General features: G+C 42.1%; 1 protein-coding gene across 1 annotated transcript in view; it reads right to left on the bottom strand.

The window, feature by feature from the left end:
• LOC121571120 (neurexin-2) overlaps positions 1 to 18,821 on the bottom strand; it is a 712,543-nt gene that overhangs the window by 363,967 nt on the left and 329,755 nt on the right. Inside the window, 2 exon segments of the mRNA XM_041882424.2 lie at positions 5,895 to 6,014; positions 12,678 to 12,851. Of these exon segments, the coding sequence (XP_041738358.2) occupies positions 5,895 to 6,014; positions 12,678 to 12,851 (294 nt within the window).

Genomic DNA, 18,821 nt, shown 5'->3' with positions numbered 1-18,821 from the left:
TTCTATTGGAGAAGCAGTTTAAGCCTATCTTTGTACTGTACTGTCTTTGATGATACCATAGAAGAAGAAGAAGAAGAAGAAGAAGAAGAAGAAGAAGAAGAAGAAGAAGAAGAAGAAGAAGAAGAAGAAGAAGAAGAAGAAGAAGAAGAAAATCACTGAGGAAAGAAAGATGGAGTGCCTCATGGAGGGAGAGAGAGATGGAGGGAGAGAGAGAAAGAGGGAGAAGAGTGTCTGAGAACTGCTGTATTGCTGACCGACAAGCATACTTAGTATGTTAGATGGCACGGCGCACCAGCAGCCGGCTTTACTAGAACAACGCACCATGCAAGCACACGTGCACACACAACTGAAGACACACACACAGAGTATTCTCTATTGATACTTTCCCTGCATAGAGCAGAAAAAGGAGTCCTCAAATCCACGAGCAGCTGCAAAACAAAAGGATCCCCTTAACACCAGGCACTAACAAGGCCAGAGGAACGCAGCGTCTCTGAGAACCACGATAGAACCACGACATGTGAAGGAGGAAATGAACAGATGCAGCATCAGGTTAGCATGATGTGGCGTAGACATGCACACACACGCACACACACACTTGCACACACACACACATATACCCACACACTTGCACACCCATGCGCACAGAACGCTGAAACCTAAGCCACACATTGCATGCACTTCCACAGCGGTGCAATCTGATTTAGTTACTGATGAATACTGTAGAATACCAAGTGCTCCATTTATACGCTATGCAGAAAAATGGAGCAGTGCACCTGACACTGCCTCGGAATAACAAACACTTGCACACTGAATGTGAATGTGCGTGTGTGTGTATGTGTGTATGCGCACGCGCGCGTGTGTGTGTGTGTGTGTGTGTGTGTGTGTGTGTGTGTGTGTGTGTGTGTGTGTGTGTGTGTGTGTGGGGTGTGTGTGTGGAAACGGCATGATAATCAGTTGCCTTTGTTTCTCTCATCCAACAGAGATATCAGACGTCCACATGCGACACCGTCACAGAGTGGGCCACTGGCAACAATACCACTCTACACAACAAAACAGGGAACATTTCCAAAAGGATATGTCTCCAAATATCCTCTTTGGATTGGCTTCGTCTCATTCTCAGTTGAGTTCATAGGAAGGAACACTCGGAATACTGGTGAAAAAACATTTATTTCGACAAATGGATGAAGAGAAGTGAACAGATGGTTCTGTATCTTTGGGTCAACCTCCGACAGATAGCTGTCAATCAATCCTTCTCTCTGAGGTCTCCACTGGTCTTCTGTTGTTCCTGTTATGAGGAAGCTCTCATAAATCATGCAAGAGGAAAACATGAGAGAGACAGAGCAGGGGTCTCCAGTCTGGATTTTATGTGAGTTTTCTCATATACAGTATAAAAAACAATCTATTGCCGTTTATTCAAATATAACTGCCAAAAATACTTTCCAAGCTGCCTTAACCCCAAAACGGATTAACTCTGTAGTCAGACTCAAACGAGCAGAGCACTTCAAGTGTAAAAGTAAAATCTGAGTCTGTGAGGAGAATGGCTAATGCTAGGAGAAGTGTGTGACCAAAGCGCTGAAAATGCCACATCTCTGATGCATTAGAAGAACTGCCGGAGGGCTTGGGCCTCAACAACAGGCCTCAGAACAGCCCTTAGAACAGCTAACCTGGGCACTTCCCATTTATCGGACACCGCCTCCACACGTCACACCATGTTATGTCCCCCAGGGAACGAAGGTGTGTGAATCTTCAAAGAAACGTACCTCCAGATAGATTGTGACACATTCCCATGCCATTAACTGCTTCGGCCTCCGCAGCATTTATCATGCAATAAAGATAATTGGAATAATGAGGACATTGATAGGTCTAGCCGTGTTTTTGTCAAGGCGTCTTGTTTCTGTGGTATTTAGTGGTTTGTGGGAAATATTATCATAAACATCACTGTCAAATATTGTGTGGTAAATAGCCTACAACAACAGTCTCTCCCGGCAGTTTTGTAGTAAATTAATATTTACATTTACGTCATTTAGCAGACGCTCTTATCCAGAGCGACATACATATTTTTTTTCTTCCCATACTGGCCCCCCGTGGGAATCGAACCCGCAACCCTGGCGCCATGCTCTACCAACTGAGCTAACGGGACCTCATCTGTGTTCATAAACGGTGAGTGGAGCAACAATGCTATTTGACATCCAGGCTAGCGTAGGATTATAATTGAGTGCACTCTTGAAATTTGAAGATACTTTAGAAAAGAAGCCTCTCCTGCCCAAAGTAAGGAGTCGGAAACAAATGGATATTATCTAGCGTTTATCGGTCTCTCTACCAACCAAAGCGTGTGTGCGTGTGTTTGCGTGTGTCTTGCCCACCCCTTTCATGTGAGCGAAGGCTCATCTCCGCTGTGACCATCTGGCTATAGCGATAAAGCGCGCTGGGCGGAATTCACACACACACACACACACACACACACACACACACACCCACACACACACTGGCTCCCATAGTTCCAAGGCCTCGCTCCTCTTTACAGCCAACAAGGGGGCCTGGATGGAAAACCACAAAGAGAACGAGTAGTGGGCCAGGGAGAATCATTATGATAATTTAAGACTGCAGTAAAAAAAAGGCCTGAAATCATTCCATTCCAATTCTTTATTCTTCTTTGATGAAACTTCTATTGATTTTCATATCTCTTTTTAGGGGTGGTGAAGGGATGCGTGTGCGGGTGGGTGTGTGGAGGGTGAGCAGTGGGGGTCGCGGTGTGAGCGTACGTGTGAGTGTTTTCCTATGTCTCAATATGCCACTGAGTGGGAGGGTCAGATAACATAATTGCTCATCTCTGACTGTGTGCGCGATCAAGACTGCAGTCACGTGTGTCGCTGTGCTCGTGAGATGCATTTCATTCTCAGGTACATTTCAACCTAGCTGCATTCAGATCAGACAGGTCCATTCTCTCAGATGAGATGAATGGAATGGACACAGGGAGGCCACCTGCACAGCTGCTGCAGAGCACTTTATGCCCCTCAAACACTCCACCAGGATCTACACACACACACACAGAATACATAACACACGCATGCACTGCTGAATACTCAACACGCATCAGTGGCAGAGCAAGAGACCAAATATATAGTATCACACTGTTTGAGCAAATGATTTGTGTGTGTGTGTGTGTGTGTGTGTGTGAGTGCGTGCATGTGCGTGTACGTGTGTGTGAGCTTGTATTACTATCTTAATGGGTACCAGAAAATCCAGAAATTCCTAAAAGTCCCAACAAGGATTATAAAACAAGGAAAATTCTCATTTCCCACATCCCCACGAGGACAAAGGCTATTTTAAGCTTAGGGATTAGGGTTAGGGGTTAGGTTTAGGGTTAGGGTTAAGAGTTCGGGTTAGGTTTAGGGTTAGGCGTTAGGGAAAATAGGATTTTAAAAGGAAATCAATTAAAGGTCCTCACAAGGATAGTAAAACATATGGTGTGTGTGTGTGTGTGTTCGCATGATTGTTTGAAGTAATTATAAAGGCACCTTAAATATAAAGGCACCCTGAAAGTTATTCAAATGCTCAACACCTGCTCCTTTGTAAAGCATATTACACGTTATCAGCGAAAATGCTCTTCTTTTCAAACCAATGGCTGTACACACTCTATAGCCTATGGCGCATATGCAGGAGAAGAATCAAGACCTATTGAGAGTCCATTGTAAACCTTACACTTGTTCAAAGCAGTTACAGTACACTTTTAAATCATCACTATTTTCAAATTCACAATGGTATGCATAGGCACAAAGAGTTGGAGAACGTCAGTGGCTCCACTCGTACACAGTCCTACCTTGCATTGGTGGAGGAAGGAAAATTCCTAAAAAAAGTGACACATTGCGTCTTCAAATCAATGTTATACAAGTCAAGAAAGCTGAAGGATAGAAGTCTTCAAATCAGTCTTATTTAACCAGATAGAGTTGTGTGCAGGAACTTGACTGATAACAAGACAGAATAGGAACTTGAACGTCACTGAGAACAAATATGTTCCAGTTAAAGAACGGTAAAGGAGAGGGTTTTGTCTCTTCTTACAGACGGGAGTAAAGGAAGTCTCTTCGGCTTTTTCGAATGAAGAGACGATAGTTGTGGGGCTATGGAAGAAACAGACAGGAATACAACAGCAACACACAGCAGAACCATGCAAATAGTCAATTTTACTAGTGTCTGGAGGAGAGAAGAGAAGTGAGACCTAGCCAGCAGCCAATAGTACTCTCAGTTTAATATATATTATAATATATGAATGTATCTGAGCCGACCTGAAAAAGACCCACCATTCATTATACTTATACGTCTTAAAATCAAATGTTATGAAAAATAAAACCTGCTTTGCCCTTGAAAACAAGTTATCCTAATTGTTCTTGATTTTCTTTTAGAATGTTCCGCAACAGCAAAAGCAATGGTCGGCAAACCAAAGGGATAGGGTCCTATTAGCTAGGCCCAGTGGTCCAGTGACTCAGTGTTTTGGAAGCCGCTGATTGATGTCTTCCATTAGACAGTCAGTCAGTACAACTGCTTTAATCAGAACTAAATCACTCCCTGGGTGATACGTCAGGTGGTAGCAATTGCTATGGAAAGAGCTTGATCCTGGGAGATATTTTGGTTGTTTGTAAATGTAAAGAGGCTTTGGGGCTGGCTGCTGGAAGGATCGCTCTCTCTCTTTACCTACACACACACACACACACACACACACACATTCACCAGCCTCCTTGGCCGCTTCTGGGCATCTCAGCCTAGTAAGTAGTGCAAGGCCTCGTGCTGGCTCAGTGCCACACTCCAATCTCTCCAATCTTTAAAAATAAATCAGGATATTAAACTCACTAATACCCCCACTGCCACTACGCTGAGCTAGGAGAGCATAGGCATCTTCCCCTGTCCTTTCAAGGAGCGAGGGATGGGATCTCTGTTCATCTCAGCGTGGCTGTCGTTCACAGGCAGCCGTTATCACCCTCCTCTTCCTCCTCTTCCTCCTCTTCCTGGAGAGCACACTGCTACAGCCTCTTCCTAGTCAGAGCCTGATTGTCTTAGCCAATCATAGTCTCTCTAACAAACACCAACAACAACAACAACAACAACTCCCTCATAGGCAAGATAAGAAGGAGTGTTCTAAAGGGGTCTGAGGGCAGGAGGGAGGTCAATTGAATATGGATCTGAGCTTAACTCCTTAATAAACTAACAAAGTAAACCCACTGCTCTATGAAGCTTGGACCTTGTCCCTCTGGCCGTGTTCTAGATGAATTTAGCCTGTGGGGGATATGGATAGAATGCTAACTCAACCACATGAGTGTCTCATACAAACAAGCGTTCATCACTTAATGTGTCCGCTAGGGAGGCGCCAGAGAGCTACCAAACACAGAGCCAAAAGACACTTCAAACCAAACACGACATACTTTATACCACCTGCAACTGAAAGTAGTCTATACCCATTTATAAACTGGGTGGTTCGAGCCCTGAATGTTGATTGGCTGACAGGTTACCAATGTAATTGGAGTACTAAAAATACATGTTTTTTCATACCCGTGGTATATGTTCAGATATACCACAGGTATGAAAAAACGTATTTTTTGTGCTCTAATTACGTTGGTAACCAGTTTATAATAGCAATAAGGCACCTCGGGGGTTTGTGGAATATAGCCAACATACCACGGCTAAGGGCTGTATCCAGGCACTCTGCATTGCGTTGTGCGTAAGAACAGCCCTTAGCCATGGTATATTGGCCATATACCACACCCCCTCGTGCCTTATTGCTTAAATACAACCAGTCCACCCTAAGCCCTACACAACACAACATTCACAACCTTCACACAACACACACAACCTTCACACAACCCAGCACGGCGACGTTGGCGAGAGATATTGTGTGTACTCACGGTCGCTACAGAAGGAGCCTCCATAGGACGTCATGGTGCAGTCGCAGGAGAAACCCTCCCACTGCTGGAGACACACGCCCTGATTGTAGCAGGAGTCCTCCGTACAGGTGGTGCTAGGTCCTGGGGGGATTGGATGGAGAACAAGGTCAACATACAACACATACCACACGCACACATTTGATGTATGTCAATGTATGTGAGGACATAGGAAAATAACTGTAATCATAAATTCGAAGGTGTTAATATATACAACTATGCTGCTTTTTGTCAACGTGGGCAAACTGTAATCCTACTGTAGGGTACTCAAGGGGAACAGGTTCAATACAATTTAATACATGTAATGTACGTCACTCTGGAGAAGAGCATCTGCTAAATGACTAGAACATGAAATGTAAATACATAAAGTCATTTTTATGTCAATATGGGAATATAGGGGACTAACCGTAATCACATCCATAACACGGGTCAGTTGGTCCATACTGATTTAATCAAGGTTGGTTAAAAAGTCTTACAGTTTAATTTAATATTTATTCTAGATTTAAACCTGAATTACAGGCAGTCATTAAACTGTGAGTCATATTAGTTGATGTGAATGTGCAACGAGTGGGGAAGGTTTGGGTCGATCCAAGGCAGAAGAGAAAAGGGATTTACTTAACAATGACATGGATGGCTGTGCTCATTACAATTCTCCAATTAGAAAAAGCAACTATTGTAATTTCTCAGTGGAATTCCGAGCACATTAGAGTGATAAGTGAATTTAATGTTAGCCAGGAGGTATTCAAAACAACTGTGCCTCGGTTATTACACCTATTAATACCTGCTGATGCTTTAGATTACCAATGACCCATAGAAAACCATAGCTGGAAAATGAACAGGTAGACCTTCCATGTCACTTGCATTTGGTATTTGATAAAAAGAAAAACAAGTAATGAAAGCTTCCTTTATTATTCAACAGGCAAATCTGTTTTTAATTAAATCCTATATTCTGCCTTAGATTATAATTTTTTGGTTCAATGGCCGGTGATCAAAAAAATAAGTTATTTAAGATGATCAATTAAATGAAGCTTGATATTTTGGCCAGAAAAGTGACAGACAATTTAGAGAAAACTTTGCTTATTATAAAACCAATTAGCCAAATACACTTACAAAGCATACACAGTAATTTCTTTCAAAAGATAAACAAAACATGTTACTATTTACACGTTTTAAGCGCAGCCCAATTAAACCAACAACTTTGAAATTCATAAGAGCACCAGTAATTTCCTCAATGTTATTCCAAAATGGCCACTTAAAATGAGATGTCGTCATTTGATCAGTTCACGTTTTAATTGCTCACTCCATCAATCAGATCTTAATACAAGAACCCTAGAGGCTCTAATTAAACATTTTGCTATAATTATTACTGAAGTCAATCACAATATTATCACAGTGTTACACTTCCCTCCGCTATCGATCAGCTGCTGCAACAACAACAACCATGGTGTATAGTTTAGAATTTAGTTTAGAATCTATAGAGTAAGAAGTTGTAAACTTGTCATTGAGATGCCTTGTATTTGGTGTGAACAGTAGAGTTGTAAACTTGTCTTTGAGGTGCCTTGTATTTGGTGTGAACAGTAGAGTTGTAAACTTGTCTTTGAGGTGCCATGTATTTGGTGTGACCAGTAGAGTTGTAAACTTATCTAACAGATACCTTGTATTTGGTGTGAGCAGTAGAGTTGTAAACTTGTCATTGAGATGCCTTGTATTTCATGTGAACAGTAGAGTTGTAAACTTGTCATAAAGTTGCCTTGTATTTGATGTGAACAGTAGAGTTGTTAAAAATGTATGCACTCACTAACTGTAAGTCGCTCTGGATAAGAGCGTCTGCTAAATGACTAAAATGTAAATGTAAATCTCAATGACAAGTTTACAATTCTACTGCTCACACCAAATACAAGGCATCTCAATTACACATTTACAACTCTACTGCTCACACCAAATACAAGGCATCTCAATGACAAGTTTACAATTATATTGCTCATGCCTCTGAAATATTACATTTACATATGTTTTCAGACCCTTTACTCAGTACTTTGTTGAAGCACCTTTGTCAGCAATTACAGCCTCAAACCTTCTTGGGTATGACTCTACAAGCTTGGCACGCCTGTATTTGGGGAGTTTCTCCCATTCTTCTATGCAGATCCTCTCAAGCTCTGTCAGGTTAGGGTCATTGTCCTGTTGGAAGGTGTACCTTCACACCTCTCTGAGGTCCTGAGCGTTCTGGAGCAGGTTTTCATCATGGATCTCTCTGTACTTTGCTCCGTTCATCTTTCGCTTGATCCTGAATAGTCTGCCAGTCCCTGCTGCTGAATAACATCCCCACAGCATGATGATGCCACCACCATGCTTCACTGTAGGGATGATGCCAGGTTTCCTCCAGATGTTACAATTGGCATTCAGGCCAAAGAGTTCAATCTTGGTTTCATCAGACCAGAGAATTTTGTTTCTCATGGTCAGAGTCCTTTAGGTGCCTTTTGGCAAACTCCAAGCGGGCTGTCATGTGCCTTTTACTGAGGAGCGGCTTCCGTCTGGCCACTCTACAATAAAGGCCTGATTGGTGGAATTTTGCAGAGATGGTTGTTCTTCTGGAAGGTTCTCCCAACTACACAGAGGAACTCTGGAGCTCTGTCAGAGTGACCATCTGGTTCTTGGTCACCTCCCTGATCAATGCCCTTCTCCCCCGATTGCTCGGTTTGGCCGGGTGGCCAGATCTAGGAAGAGTGGTTCCAAACTTCTTCCATTTAAGAATGATGGAGGCTACTATGTTCTTGGGGACCTTCAATGATGCAGAATTGTTTTGGTACCCTTCCCAAGATATGTGCTTCGACACAATCCTTTCTCGGAGCTCTACGGACAATTCCTTTGACCTCATGGCTTGGTTTTTGCTCTGACATGCACTGTCAACTGAGGTACCTTATATAGACAGGTGTGTGCCTTTCCAAATAATTTCCAATCAATTGAATTTACCACAGGTGGACTCCAGAAAGTTGTAGAAACATCTCAAGGATGATCAATGGAAACTGGATGCACCTGAGCTCAATTTCGAGTCTCATAGCAAAGGGTCTGAATACTTAGGTAAATAAGGTATTTCTGCGAAATCCTGTTTCCGTTTTGTCATTATGGGGTTTTGTGTGTAGATTCATGAGGGGAAAAACATAATTTAATCAATTTTAGAATAAGGCTGTAACATAACAAAATGTGGAAAAAGTCAAGGGGTCTGAATACTTTCCGAATGCACTGTATATAGAAAGGTATTTGGACACCACTTAAAATGTGTGTATTAGGCAATTTCAGCCACACATGTTGCTGACAGGTATATACAATCGAGCACACAGCCATTCAATCTCTATGGACAAACATTGGCAGTAGGATGGCCTTACTGAAGAGCTCAGTGACTTTGAACGTGGCACCGTCATAGGATGCTACCTTTCCAACAAGTCAGTTCGTCAAATTTCTGCCCTGCTAGAGCTGCCCCGGTCAACTGTAAGTGCTGTTACTGTGAAGTGGAAACGTCTAGGAGTAACAACTGCTCAGCCATGAAGTGGTAGAAAACAGAAGGTCACAGAAGGGGACCGCCGAGTGCTGAAGTTCGTAACGTGTAAAAATCGTCTGTCCTCTGTTGCAACACTCACTACCGAGTTCCAAACTGCCTCTGGAAGCAACGTCAGCACAATAACTGTTCGTCGGAACTTCATGAAATGGGTTTCCATGGCCGAGCAGCCGCACACAAGCCTAAGATCATGCAATGCCAAGCGTCAGTTGGAGTGGTGTAAAGCTCGCCGCCATTGGACTTGGAGCAGTGGAAACGCTTTCTCTGGAGTGATGAATCCCGCTTCTCCATCTGGCAGTCTGACAGACAAATCTGAGTTTGGCGGATGCCAGGAGAACACTACCTGCCCCAATGCATAGTGTCATCTGTAAGACCCTTTAGTTCCAGTGAAGGGAAATCCTAACGCTACAGCATACAATGACATTCTAGATGATTCTGTGCTTCCAACTTTGTGGCAACAGTTTGGGGAAGGCCCTTTCCTGTTTCAGCATGACAATGCCCCTGAGCACAAAGCGAGATCCATACAGAAATGGTTTGTCAAGATCGGTGTGGAAGAACTTGACTAGCCTGCACTGAGCCCTGACTTCAACCCCATAGAACACCTTTAGGATGAATTGTAACGCTGACTGCGAGCCAGGCGTAATCGCCCAACATCAGTGACCAACCTCACTAATGCTCTTGTGGTTGAATGGAAGCAAGTCCCCGCAGCAATGTTCCAACGTCTAGTGGAAAGCCTTCCCAGAAGAGTGGAGGCTGTTATAGCAGCAAAAGGGGGACCAACTCCATATTAATGCCCATGATTTTGGAATGAGATGTTCCACATACTTTTGGTCATGAAGTGTACCCCCCGTCTGTTAAAGCTGTAGCTCTGTTTTATTAAAGAAGTTGGACGACTGAGCAGCATGCTAGCTGCTAGGGCGCTAACAGCCTTGTTGTGTAAATCACCTTAACACTAACATGACTACTGGACCTGGAGCTAACAGCTGGAGAGAGAATGAGACATCTGGGTACCCCTCCCCCCCATGCACATCTCCCACTTCTTCCACTTCCACATTCTCCCTCCCCTTCCCAATCTCATTCTCTCCGTCTCCCTGTCTCTTTCTGTTTCCCTCTGTCTCCATGCCTCTCCATTTCTCGCTCCCTCCTCTCTCCCTTCCTCCTCTCTCCCTTCCTCCTCTCTCCCTCCCTCCCTCCTCCCTCCCTTCCTCTTGCCCTCCCTCCCAGACGTGCGTCAGCAACTCAGCATAGTTAGGAAACACAGAGTGAACAGTCGTTCAGCCATAGGCTGCAGCTCTCTGCTCCCACTGCTGTAGGAAGGGATCAGCAGAGTCAGGCAGCTACAGGAGAACAAGTTGCCCCCTCGACCCTGCCGACATACAGCTTAGAGGGGCTGACTACAGTTAGAGTGCATGACATTTAGTCCGGTTGCGGATCTGTGTGTGCTTTTACCAACTCCTTTGTAATTTGTTGTCTTGTTGTCGGGCCATAGCCCTAGATGTTTGCCATGACAACGGAATAACAACCCAATCTGCCACAAGATACACTATGAGTAGTAATTTTCATTGGCTTCTATTGGATTTCAACTTTCTATTGGTTTTTATTACCAGGCTCTGGGAAAGCGTTTCCATTAGAAGAGCAGTTGATGATGCTATGGAACATATCATTACCCCCAGTGGTGAAAAGTACTTAAGTAAAAATACTTTAAAACACTACTTTTAGGGTATCTGTACTTTACTTTAATGTTTATATATTTTTAAACTTTTACTTTTACTTCACTACATTCCTAAAGAAAATAATATACTTTTTACTCCAAAATGTTCCATTTCACACACTTATCAAGAGAACATCCCTGGTCATCCCTACTGCCTCTGATCTGCCGGACTCACTAAACACAAATGTTTAGTTTGTAAATTATATCTGAGTGTTGGAGTGTGCCCCTGGCTATCCGTCAATTAAAATAACATGACAATTGTGCTGTCTGGTTTGCTTAATATAAAGATTTTGAAATGATTTATACTTTTACTTTTGATACTTAACAATATTTTAGCAATTACATTTACTTTGGATACTTAAGTATACTGTATTTAAACCTAATACTTTTAGATTTTTACTCAAGTAGTATTTTACTGGGGGACTTTCACTTTTACTTGAGTCATTTTCTATTGAGGTATCTTTACTTTTACTCAAGTATGACAATTGGGTACTTTTATCATCACTGATGACCTCTTACTACCAGCCATTTTACATTCCATGGGAGTAGAAGTGATATGGGGCGGCAAGTAGCTTAGTGGTTAAGAGCGTTGTGCCAGTAACCGAAAGGTCGCTGGTTCTAATCCCCGAGCCGACTAGGTGAAAAATCTGTCGATGTGCCCTTGAGCAAGGCACTTAACCCTAATTGCTCCTGTAAGTCGCTCTGGATAAGAGCGTCTGCTAAATGACTAAAAATATTTTTAAAAAATAGCCTAATGCAATTTTAGATCTCTGTTAAGAAGGAAGTAATTGCACCGTATAACTGTAGGCAGGTAATAAGCCAGGCTGGCTGGCAGAGGTGGCTGTGTTCGCGTTTACACACCAAGCGGTACCGGGACCTCTGGGAAATCAGTGGCGCTCTCTTGACGCCACACGCCACAGACAGTGTGAACGCCGCTGCCGCTACAGCCTGCAGGTGTCACAAACACAATTAACTAGCCGCCAGAGAGCCGCCAAGACACTAGTGACGTCACCCGGTCCAGCGCCCAGCCGCCAAAAAGCTGAGCCCCTTCCAAATGGAGGATTGATGAGTCTCTGCTACAGTGAGCGCTGCAGGGTGGTTAAGATTAGCTACTGACAATAACATTAGAGGCAGATATACCTCCCATAGGTTTTATGGTGCAATAGACTGGATATACAGTGGAGAGGAGCAAAGACTGTAAAGAATGTTCCGGGCACTGAGTCTTAGGGTGGGGTCTAACTGTATATCTGGCTATTACTGCCAAAGAAGGAGCTATGAGTTACTGCAGGAATCCTACTTCAGAAGCTCCTGTATATGATAAGACTGGGAAGAAAACAGATGGGATGTTAAAGACTGATGAGGCTGCCTGGGTGAATGCCAAGTGCATGTGTGTGTGTGTGTGTGTTAAAAAATAGGACAGGTCTGAGGGGGGTACGTGCTCTTGTGCCCCCTATGACGCCTCTGTATGTGAGCACCAACTCACCGTCGCACCCTCGCTCCACCTGGCCCATCCTGTGGAGGGCGTCTGCGATCAGGTCTGGCAGTTTCCCGTTGAGGTCCACTGAGGCCAGGCAGCCCTGGTACCCGTCCCGGGACGCAATCAGCTTGGGCAGACTGTTGTACATGCTCTTCCCCACGCCACCGATGTACAGCTCCCCTGGAGAGGACAACAACCAAACAGAAATATTAAAAAAGCTGTCCAACATTAATTCACACTTGCATTGCAGAATCTCCATGGTAGGATTTCTCAGGATGATGACAAGGCCCATATAGTAAGTGGCAAGTCTTACTATATGTGTGCTCTTCCATCACAAGTCAAGCTCAAAATTCAGGGTCATTTTACAGGTGAATGTTACTGGCCTGGAAGAAGAAATTATCAGCCTAATAATACAACTCACAGAGAACGTTTGCACTTGCGTAACAAACTAAAACGGTCAAATTATTGCATCTGATTCTTGAGTGTTTCATGTGCTGGCAGCTGGCTGAAAAAGTAGGCTATACTTGGCAATAGAACTGAAGAAATGTATTGTGCATTTGTACCCTTATTGATTGTGTAGAAACCACAATGAAAAACATCATGCAAATCTCAACAATGTTGTTGTTGGCTCAATATTTCATATAGAATGTGAATCCTGCACTGAAGGTAACGAAAATGTGTAGGCTGGTAGCATTGCATTAAACAGAGTCAGCAGATCAAGACAGCCTCATGAAGGGGTTTTTGATGACTGAATCTAAACCTGGGCTTCTGCTTAACTAAATTAACTAACTAATTAGAATACAACCATTTATACTACAGCCATAATTAGAATTGAACACTATTTTCCTAACCGCGCTACCATATTGTTTATTTTCTGTCTGTTGTGTTGTATTTTGATATTTCACTGACAAAAATCAGGTTGAAAACTTCCCACCTATTTAATAGGCACTATGCCAGGGAACATCAACAGCACACTTAGAAAAAAAGGTGCTATCTAGAACCAGAAAGGGTTCTTCGGCTGTCCCCATAGGAGAACCCTTTGAATAACTTATTTTGGTTCCAGGTAGAACCGTTTTAGGTTCCATTTAGAACCCTTTCCAAAGAGGGTTCTACATGGAACCCAAAAGAGTTCTACCTGGAACCAAAAAGGGTTCTATCTGGAACTAAAAAGGGTTCTCCTATGGGGACAACCGCAGAACCCTTTTGGAACCCTTTTTTCTAAGTGTATAGATTCAGCCACGGGCCAATTTTTTTCTTGCTCAGATGGTCGGGGGGCCGGAACATGCAGTGCCTTAAGAAAGTATTCACACCCCTTGATTTATTTCACATTTTATTGTGTTACAGCCTGAATTCAAAATGGATTAAATATATTTTTTCCTCACCCGTCTACACACAATACCCCATAATGACGAAGTGAAAACGTTTTTACAAGTTTTTGCAAATATATTGAAAATGAAATACAGAAATATATAATTTACATAAGTATTCACACCCCTGAGTCAATACTTTGTAGAAACACATTTGGCATCGATTACAGCTGTGAGTCATTCTGGGTAAGTCTCTAAGAGCTTTCCACCTGGATTGTGCAACATTTGCCCATTATTTTTTTTCAAAATTCTTCAAGCTCTGTCAAATTGGTTGTTGATCATTGTTCATGAATCGGCAAGACAAAAGAGTTAACCTCTTAAGGATCGAACCCTTTTTTTCAATTTCCTCCTAAAATGACATACCCAAATCTAACTGCCTGTAGCTTAGGAGCTGGAGCAAGGATATGCATATTCTTGATACCATTTGAAAGGAAACACTTTTAAATTTGTGGAAATGTGAAATTAATGTAGGAGAATATAACATATTAGAACCTGTAAGAGATAATACAAACCAAAAAACATGCGTTTTTTTATTTTTATTTTTTTATCTTTGAATTGCAAGAGAAAGGCCACATTATAATATTGCAGTTTAGGCGCAATTTAGATTTTGGCCACTAGATGGCAGCAATATGTGTGAAACGTTTCAGATTGATCCAGTGAAGCATTGCAATACTGGACTATTTTGTATCAAGTCTGCCCAAATGTGCCGAATTGGTCAATTAATACATTTTCAAGTACATAACTATAGAGAACATACAAAAATTATATGGTAATACAAAATGTACGTTTACACACTCCCAGAAATGTCATACATGATGGATCATTAGCTTATACACTAACTTTCACACATCTAGATGGCCGGGCGGGGTGGGTGTGGAGCCAGAGATAGCAGGGGTTCAAACTGTAGAACCCAGTTCCCACATTTGAATATAAAAATGGATTTTATCAAACATAAATATGATACATTTTTATCTCTGGGACCCTTAGGATGACAAATCAGAGCAAGATTACTGAATGTAAATACATTATTTACCTTCAGAGGTGAATGTATCAAACCAGTTGACGTGATACGTTTTTGTTGTTGTGCACTCTCCTCAAACAATAACATGGTATTTTTTCACTGTAATAGCTACTGTAAATTGGACAGTGCAGTTAGATTAATAATAGTTATTTTTTTCTGCCAATATAAGACATGTCTATGTCCTGGAAAGTTTGCTGTTACTTACAACAGTCATGCTAATCACATTAGCGCACGTTAGCTCAACCATCCCGTATACGGGACACTGATCCCGTAGAGGTTAAGTGCCTTTGAACGGGGTATGGTAGTAGGTGCCAGCCCAGGAGCACTGGTTTTTGTCAAGAACTGCAACACTGCTGGGTGTTTCACTCTCAACAGTTTCCCGTGTGTATCAAGAATGGTCCACCACCCAAATGTACATCCAGCCATCTTGACACAACTGTGGGAAGCATTGGAGTCAACGTGGGCCAGCATCCCTGTGGAACGCTTTCAACACTTTGTAGAATCCATGCCCTGACAAATTGAGGCTGTTCTGAGGGCAAAATATGTTCCTAATGTTTGGTATACTCAGTGTATGTACAATATATTATTATAATTTTTGTACTCAGAAAACTTGGGGGGCCAAATAAAACCTCCCTGCCAGTTGGGCACCCTGCGCTATGCACTTGCATGTGATAACAAAAAAAGAACGGTTTTGTGTAGCAAAGACTAGTACTTATACTACAGGTAGCTGTCCTCAAGCAAATGGTTCCAGTTTTTAGAATTAAAGTATGTGTGTGCGGAAAATGGTTTGTAAACAAAGATTGAAAAAACATTGCTGTGACTGATTTGATGGACTCCAGCACACTGGTGTAATGCCACTCTCACCTGCATCTGTTCATCACACATTTTCTCCCGTCATTTAGCGCCAACACAGCAAATGTTTGCTAATATTTATTTAACATGCTGATATTTTTCAGCACATTCCTACTGCTAGATGACGGACAGTAATATACATAATCAAACACGAGTAGACATTTTGGAAGAAGAGTTAAAGTTACGGGAATACTTGGGAACAACATTAAAATCACTTGGAGCTGATCTCCTGGTGTTTTTAAAGTCTTTTGTACTACAATGAAAATGATTTTTGCTCTGAAAACTTCAGGGGCCGAATAAAACCACCATGCCAGTTGGGGTAATGCACTACTCGCTCGCATGTGTTGATAAAAATAAAGGCTTTTCCAGCACATTCCTGCTGCTAGATGACCAACAGTTATTGGCCTATACAAAATCAAACACGAGTAGACATTTTGGAAGAATAGTTGAAGTTAGGCCCACACACTGTTCTTACCACTGTGGATTATTTGTGGACCATAGAGACAGATAGAGCACTCCTTTGTATCTGTACCATTATGTTGTCTGTGACAGCATGGGCAGCGCCATTGAGGCCTTCTCCATTTTGAAGAAGTACATTTTCTTCACGATTGGCTGATCCTTCCTATTAGTGGAAAAAATATCAGAATTGGGCTGCCTGTGTAAATGCAGTCTTCATCTTAGTGTGGTCTGTCCCATTTCCTACAGGAGTTTGCTTCAGGCAGTGAGGGATTGGAAATGATGGCATGAAACATCACATCTTGATCCTAACAAATACACTGCTCTGACTGACATGCATAACAAAATGACAAAGCTGAGAAAGAGCTTCCAAAACCAACTCCAACTGGGTTACCAGTAGGGATTCGCCAATGAAGTCCCACCCAGTTGACTACATTAAAATGGTGGAAGCCCTTAATGGGGCTGCCCATGCTTACAAGGCCTTTGGCTACTAGAGGCCTCAATCATTCTCTATGTTGAGGACTGATAAGAGCGCCCTGGTCACATGTGCTTAGATTTCCAGCACGTAGGCTATGCACTCTCACTAATAATGGTCTATATCAAGGTATTTATTTTGTACTAATGTAGCCTATTTTATTAGTTTAATGTTTTTAGGTTATATTATTTTCGGATATGTTGAAATGTATTATGTCGGCTTTTGGCCATTGATATTTAAACTATCAAGAAGAAGGCCTATTGAATATAGAAAACATTTAACAAATAATTCTAAAAGAAATAATTATAATTTTTTAATTAAGGGGGAGAAAATCAAGAAGGAGGGGATTGAGAAATAATAGAATATATATCAGTTGTAATGAATTAAGCTTTGGCTGACATTTGGGAGTCTTCGCAGTAGTAAAGCTGGTTAAGTCGGACCAGAGAGGCCAAATCAATACAAAAGAGGAAAACACAAAGGCTACTATGTATCAACATGTAGTATAAAATATAAAACTGAGGAAATAAACAAAAAATACGGATTTTAAGACAACTGTGACTGTCACTACCCCCCTCCCTCCCTCCCTCCCTCCCTCCCTCCCTCCCTCCCTCCCTCCCTCCCTCCCTCCCTCCCTCCGTCTCTCTCTCTCTATCTCCCTCCCTCCCTCCCTCCGTCTCTCTCTCTCTCTATCTCCCTCCCTCCCTCCCTTCGTCTCTCTCTCTCTCTCACTCTTTCTCTGTCTCGTGTCTATCCAGTTATGAGTCTTGAGAAGTTGACATGCTGGCAGCCGCACTTGCTATTGGAGCAGACAGGACTGTCATGTCCCAACAGCTGTTTATTCAGGTAGTCTGCCAGTAAACACTGGTTATCATAATGTATTGGAACAGAGGAGTGACATTTAGAACCAGATGTTAGTGGTATACTCCTGGGACCGAAATCCATCCACCCTGACAAAATGCTCATGGTTATGGAATAGAATGTAACATGTCTCCACAATTGATTCATGGCAGAGCGTTATGGGGACTGAGAAAATGTAGAGTATAGAGTATAGATTGGGATTGATGTTTGATGCAGACACGGAGCTGTGTTCATGTCCATATTCCTTTGTGAGCTCTTAAATTCACAAACACTGTCTTTGGTGAGGTGAGGGCTTTTTTGTACAAGCCAGAGATTGACAGTTATTGAAGATTAGCGTTACTGAAGAAATTAACTGTATGTAATTGTACTATGTAAAGTAATAACCATTGTATTCTTTCCATAACATTATTCATAGATTTCTTTATATATTTTTTTGTACAATTATTTTTTCTGTTTAAAATTAGCATTCTTCTGTGCTAGAGAGCTTTGATGTGAATGCCAAACTAAATTATGAAAAATCAGTGCATCAAGACTCCTTTGATGCAAGTGCAATACGAATAAACAACTCCATTTAGCTCCTGGCATTTCTTAGCATTTAAATGTTTAATTCAGCCTTTATCTAAACCAGTCCCATTGAAATGAAAAATGTATTGTGGTCTATATTTCCCAAGGAACCATTGGCTAAAAGGGCAACCCTTTTAGCCAATGCAGTGCCATATGCAGCCTTTGTGTGTATAAATTCAGCAAAACTCTGGGGAGTACATTCATAAAAGTGCCCCAAAAATGAATCTCTTGCTTGAGAGAAGAAATAAGCCCACTAGGTCAAAGAACTGTCAGAGTAATTGAGTAAGTAAATGATGGTTCACAGTCCTCTAATGTGTGTTTGACATTTAATACGTCTCAGTCAAGGCTGTAAGGCATTTTAATCAATACTGTGGATTCATTAGCTGTAGAACTGAATGATGCCCTCAGATTTTAAGAGAAGCAGAATCACTTCTCAAATATGAATTTTTATTGCTGGAGTTACTCCAAAAAGTGCAAACAATGCAGTTGTATAAAAGTTAGCATTTTGAAGAGTCAGTGGGCTGACTATAATGCATTCTGTTGAGAAACCCCCCCCA

Source organism: Coregonus clupeaformis, chromosome 8 (assembly GCF_020615455.1).
Source record: "Coregonus clupeaformis isolate EN_2021a chromosome 8, ASM2061545v1, whole genome shotgun sequence".
Classification (NCBI taxonomy): Eukaryota; Metazoa; Chordata; class Actinopteri; order Salmoniformes; family Salmonidae; genus Coregonus; species Coregonus clupeaformis.
Note: the sequence above shows the minus strand (reverse complement) of the source record. Positions and strands in the feature narration are given on the sequence as shown.